Source organism: Nicotiana tabacum, chromosome 3, assembly GCF_000715075.1.
Source record: "Nicotiana tabacum cultivar K326 chromosome 3, ASM71507v2, whole genome shotgun sequence".
Taxonomy (NCBI): Eukaryota; Viridiplantae; Streptophyta; class Magnoliopsida; order Solanales; family Solanaceae; genus Nicotiana; species Nicotiana tabacum.
In genome coordinates, this window is record NC_134082.1 from 52,588,583 (window position 1) to 52,594,733 (window position 6,151).

General features: G+C 32.2%; 1 protein-coding gene across 1 annotated transcript; it reads right to left on the reverse strand.

The window, feature by feature from the left end:
• Positions 1-1,675: 1,675 nt before the first annotated feature.
• On the reverse strand, positions 1,676-2,999 carry LOC107828572 (RING-H2 finger protein ATL80). Its single transcript, XM_016655915.2, has 2 exons — positions 2,324-2,999; positions 1,676-1,845 (listed from the first exon to the last, which is right to left on the reverse strand). The coding sequence occupies exon 1, from the start codon at positions 2,878-2,880 to the stop codon at positions 2,326-2,328; it is 555 nt and encodes a 184-aa protein (XP_016511401.1). The 5' UTR covers positions 2,881-2,999; the 3' UTR covers positions 1,676-1,845; positions 2,324-2,325.
• Positions 3,000-6,151: the final 3,152 nt, after the last annotated feature.

Below are 6,151 nucleotides of genomic sequence, written 5' to 3' on the forward strand. Positions count from 1 at the left end.
GGGTGACATTATTTAACGACATTTTGACGGAATAAAAATAATTAAGTTAGGCGAAAATGCAAAGTATCAATACAAAATTAATGCATAGTTTCTGTAACTGGAAAAAGAGTCTTGGAGTTGATTTCTCTATTACAAGAAGGAATCTTGAAGCTCGGAGAATTAATAGAAGGAGATGATAATATATAATTCTTCTACGTCTTGAGGAAAAAGATAATATAATTTAGCCAATTGGAAGCTGTTTTCTTAATTTATTTAAGCATCCACACTAGCAAAAAATGAAGGGGGTGCAAATATAAGAGATTATAGTTCACATGCCATCTGGAACAAAAATAAATACACCGTTATTTTTTTTAATTTTTTTATATTTATTTAAATCTTAGGTGAAAAGAATTATTCGATACCTATACTGATAAGAGGTAACAATACCTGATCAAATAGTTGTGCACTCTAAAAAAAGTTGTTTCTTGTCCAAAATCTTCCATTTCTGGTTGTCATTTTCATGCAATTTATCATTCACAACAAATTTTGAAGAGAACAGCCTTTGCATGCCAAGAGAATATTGTTAAAAGTACATATCAAACAGACTTTTCTACAAATTCCACTTGTTTACCTTAAATTTTGAATTAGTAGAACAGGGATACTTTGTGGTTTTCACTCACGTAAAAAGACCAAGAATTAACTGTAAAAATATATCTTTTTCCTCTTACAAGTTAAATTTTCTTCTAGTTATATTAACAACCATTTTATATCCCACTAATGCTACGTTACTTCTCTTTCTTTCAATGGTAATTTCTATTACATACATGTATGTAAAAAGGCAATTTCCTAATGGTAGGAATTGGGTCCCTTTTTTTTTTGGTTATTTTTTGATAATGGTAGTTATTTTGGTTAAAATAATCTTATACCTTGTTAGATGGAATGCATAATTTTTTTTCTCATATGAATTCTCGAAAGTTAAAAGTGACTGTACATAATAGGTGTAAATTAATGATCTAAAAGCAAGAAGTCACAACCAAGTTAATTACATTAATATAAAATAAACCTATTAACCTTCAACCCAGGATAAGAAGAAAACACAAAGACACAAACATATCCAGCAACAGCTAATCTTTCGACCCAAAAAAAAAAAAAAAAAAACTTCTACGCACGTAATATTATGTCTTGATGTTGAATTGTGTGATTTAAATCCAAGAGTTGTTATCCGCTCTAATACTATATTGAACTTTGACCATCTCATCCAACAATATAAGCCCTATAGAAAAATACACTTTCAATTACTAATTATGCTGTCTAGATATTTAATTTTTATAACCAACTCAATCAACTGTAGCAAAAACGAACTAACGACAAAAACGAAGGCCTCCCACATCGTCCTCCACACTTGTACTTCTCGTCAATTTCCTCCACAAATTACGACCTTTTGATTGCACATTTTTTAAAGAATTTAAGTTTTAGTACATCATCCGACCAATATGAATAATCCCTTAAAAACGTTCCATGTTAATAACGACTTCATATTCATATTCAGGACTCCATGTAATATATGCACATACATGAAGTCATATATACGCGGAGAGTAAAAACTGTTTATAACAAATTATATGATCAGATAACTGGGTAAAAAAGAAGATAAGTCGAAAAGATAAAAAATAATTACAGTGACTAGAGACCTTCTTAAATATCACAACTCAGCAGCCATATATATCATTCCCCTTTTGTCACCTTCTTCGATCTTTTCCATAACAAAAGCAGGAAGCTTCATATTTATCGCCTTCTCTTCTTTAGCTTCTCGACAAAGCAAAACCACTAAACTTCACCAGCTCAACCTGGGGACCATCTTCAACCCTGACAAAAACCCATAACCGTTTTACAATAAAAATAGACATTTTTAGTTTATGAATTCTAGATCATAATCTTTTTTTCATTTTTTAAAAAGTAAAAATAGATTATTTATTCATAATATTAAATAAAAGCCTTAACCCAAACACAGAATTTTAGCCAAAGCTATTCAATTCTGCGAAATCTGTAACTACACTGTTGTACTGTGGCGTTATATATCTAAAAATATTGCTACTTTTACACAGGAACAACGAACTAGTCAAAAGCTTTGAAACTGAGGTGTGACTGAACCAAAATATTAAATAGTATATAAGAAAATGTCACATTTGAAATTCGACGCCTGCCACCTAAAACAAATTTTACACCACCTTTAATTTATCATTACATTAAAATCTTCTCCTACACCATACGGATGATAAATTTTTATATACCAAAATTATTTTTATATACGGTATAATTTTTTGACAACAAAATCGGATTGTACCTTTATGCAAGGTAGCTCCGCCCAGGAATTTGAGCACCGTTGGAGGTTCCGGAAACTGCAGGGAACTCGCCGCACTTCCGGCACCGACCAACTACAAGAATCTGACGGCACGATGGGCATGAAGAGTGTGAACCAAGCCACGTGTCAATACACTGAACATGAAAGCCATGGTCACACTGAGGCAGAACCCTAATCTCGTCTCCTTCCCTATATTCCGCCAGACATATGGCGCACTCCGCCGCGGCGCCGGTGGTTGAAGAAGTATTGTCGTAGGTGAACTTAGGCAGCGACTGTAACACTTTTTTCTTCAACCCTCTGTTCGCCGCCGATGATGACTGACCTCCGGTACGTTCGCGGACTCGTCGGAGCCAAGCGCACCGAACTACCGAGATGAGTCCTATGATGCAGATGAATGCACAGAGTAGGGCAGCTGTGATTATGACGAAGTCGGGCTCCACTGATGCAGACGACGGCGGCTCCGCCGCAGAGGATTTGACCGGCAGCTGTGGAGTTGAGAAAGAGTTAGTGCTTAGCAGAAATCTAGGTGGAAGCGTCATAATTTATGATAAAGAGAAGTTAAACATATAAGAAGAAATTAACGTGGACAAGTGGAAATGAAATTTAGAAATTTTTCGGTTAGCCATGAATTATATATACTCTGTATCCACTTATGGTGTCCTATACTGCAGAAAATCTGTAGGATAAATATGATTTGTAACTTGATTAAAAAAAGGGAAAAAATTACGAAGTATAATCGCTTTTAAAAATAATAGCCGGCAAAATATATATACTTAGTATATTAACATATAATATAAATAATTAATATATTTTTTTATATATTTAGCTATGACGCATGTAATTATTTTTTGCTAACCCATCAAATGTATAACTTGCCCAAAAAAATATTAGATTTCAAGTTCTAATTAACCTTTTAGGGCTCGTTTGGTACAACTTATAAGAGGTAATTAATCTTGTGATTAAATTTAAGATCAATTTATCTCGGTTCTAATTTTAGAATTCATATTTTATAGGGTCGAGCATGAAATTTTATCATAATTCATCCAATTTACTAGTACGAAATTTATAACTCAAAATATTTATGTAGTAAATTTTTTATAAAATATTCATATAATATAGGATTTGTGTTTGGATTTATAAGTTGATTAGCACGTTTGATGGTTGATTAATTATTAGTAGTACAATTCACCTCTTATTTTACTTTTCGTAACTATTCAGAAATATACGAGGAAGATACCATTTTTGCTTTCGATTATTGTGATTATCTACATACATAGATTCTAATAAGAATTTGTGTTAGAAATCTACGTACATAGATTCTAATAAGAATTTGTCTTTATCACGTCCGAAATTCCAATCGTGGGGTCATGATAATGTAGGCAAACCACTAGTACATAACTAATTATTTTAAAACCAATTTGGAAGCAATTTAATAAGAAATAAAACTGTACAAATATTCTGAAATAGATATAATAACCCAAATTTAGTGTCACAAGTACACGAGCATACTAGAAGTGCTACAACCAAATGTCCAAATGAAAATACAACTGTTTGAAATAAAATAAACACTAGAACTAGATAAGGAAGGGGATTTCAGGGTTGCGATCGCCGTGCAGCTATACCTCAAGTCCGAGATAGAAAGCTAATCCGAGCGAGCCTCCACTATCTGTTGCTAGTACCAACACCAGAATTTGCACAAGAAATGCAGAAGTATAGCATAAGTACAACCGACCCCATGTACTCTGTAAGTGTTGACATCGATAAAGGAGTGACGAAGTTATAACAAGGCACTCGCTATAAATCTATACGAATGTAATGAAATAACGACAAAACATAGAAAACAAAAATAGCATAAAAACTGGAACAAAAATTACATAACAGAGCGCCCCAGAATACAATTTTCTCAATACAATACGATTACGGAAAACAATAGCTCAAATAGTTAAATATATCTCCTCTATTGCGGCGCACAATCCAATCCGCAAATATAAATAAATAATGTCTTCTCCATTGTGGCGCGAAATCCGATCCACAAATATAATTAAATAATGTCTTCTCCTTTGTGGCGTGCAATCCGATCCGAAATATAAATATACAAATACTATTGTGGCATGCAATCTGATCCCAAATAGTAATACCAATATTTGTTGCGGCGTGTAACACGATCCCACACAATAACACATACAACCGTTGCAGCAAACAACCCGATCCACACAATAATAATATATATGTACAATTACAAATAACTACGACGTAACTCAAATAAAATGCAAGACCAGAGCTAATTTCATAATTAAAGATATAAAGCGGATAAAAATGGCTATCTAACTACACACAAAGTCATAAAACAAGTAAAGATAGTCAATAAATGAGAACATAGATACATGAAAATATACATGAAAATAATTAGCAAATAAAGGCATGCAACGGATAAAGGCATAAATTTAACAAGTAAGAGCAAGTAACAATTAAAGTATTTAGCAAGTAATAACATGAATTAAATGAAGGCATGAAATAATTAAAAATAATAAATAATTATCTGAACCCTCATGCTTAACATATGACTACGCATATACACTCATCACCTTGCATATACGTCATCCCCACACATAAGCAAGTAGCAAATAAACTAATCAAGTCCTAATTCCCTCACGTCAAAGTTAGGCACGACACTTACCTCTTTCCGCAATCAAATCAACACTCAACCATAACCTTCCCTTTAGAATTAGTGTCCAAACAAATCAAATCTAGCTAAATATAGTTTAAATAATACAAAATAAACTTTAGAAACTACCTACGAGTAAAAAAGATTCACTCTTTAATGAAATTGGAAAAAGTCAACAAAAGTCAATACTAGACTTGTTTGGTCAAAACGCGAGATTCAGACAAAAATCTGATTACCCATTCACTTTCAAGCTCGATTATGTAATTTGTTTCGAAATCCGACCTCAATTTGAGGTCTAAATCTCAATTTAACAAAATTCTTAATTTCTACCCAAAACCCCTAATTTCTACCATGAAATTCAAAAATATTATAATATAATATATATATTTCAATTTTCTCCCTATATATTGTGATTATATACTGATTTTTTAAAATTAGGACATGTAAAGGTAGCTACTTAATCTTCAATAGCTTAAGGTAATAATTAAGTTCTTTTTTATTTCTTTCTCTCGTTCCATTATAGAGCCGTCAATATGGGTTTGGTTTGTTGGGCCGGCCCAACTCAGCCCGTAATTTAATATGATTGGACTAAGGACTTGTTTGACCATAAATTTTGTCAAAATAAATTTGGATTTTATTTGGCAAACACATGTTTGACCATAGATTTTGCCTACATTTTGATAAAATCCCAAATCCCAAAACCAGCTCAATAGCTGATTTTTGGCCAAAATATCACTTTATATTTTTAAAAAATTACCCCAGTCTTTTGTATTTTATAAAAGAACCCACAATTTATTATTTTGTAATAATGTTGCTCCATCTTCTCGGTCATATGATAGTGTATCATGTAGTTTATTATAAAAATGATAATTTTGTACCAAATTTATTTATGTTCAGGACTATGGTTTGCGATAATATAATGAATGTTATTGATAATGGAACTGTTGGATATTTATGATAGTTTTAGAACTTGTGGATATAAGTCATGTTTCATGTTTTCCAAAATAAATTTGGGAAATATGTTTTGAAAACTGATGTACAAACACATTTTCATCTTCAAACCAAACTTCACCTAAATCAGATGTTTCAAAACAAATTTGGAAATCTACGATCTAACGCTAGCTAAGATTTTTGAGCCCATTTAA

Excerpts from the sequence above, each read along its gene's own strand:
- LOC107828572 (XM_016655915.2), bottom strand. The coding sequence starts at position 2,880 with ATGACGCTTCCACCTAGATTTCTGCTAAGCACTAACTCTTTCTCAACT.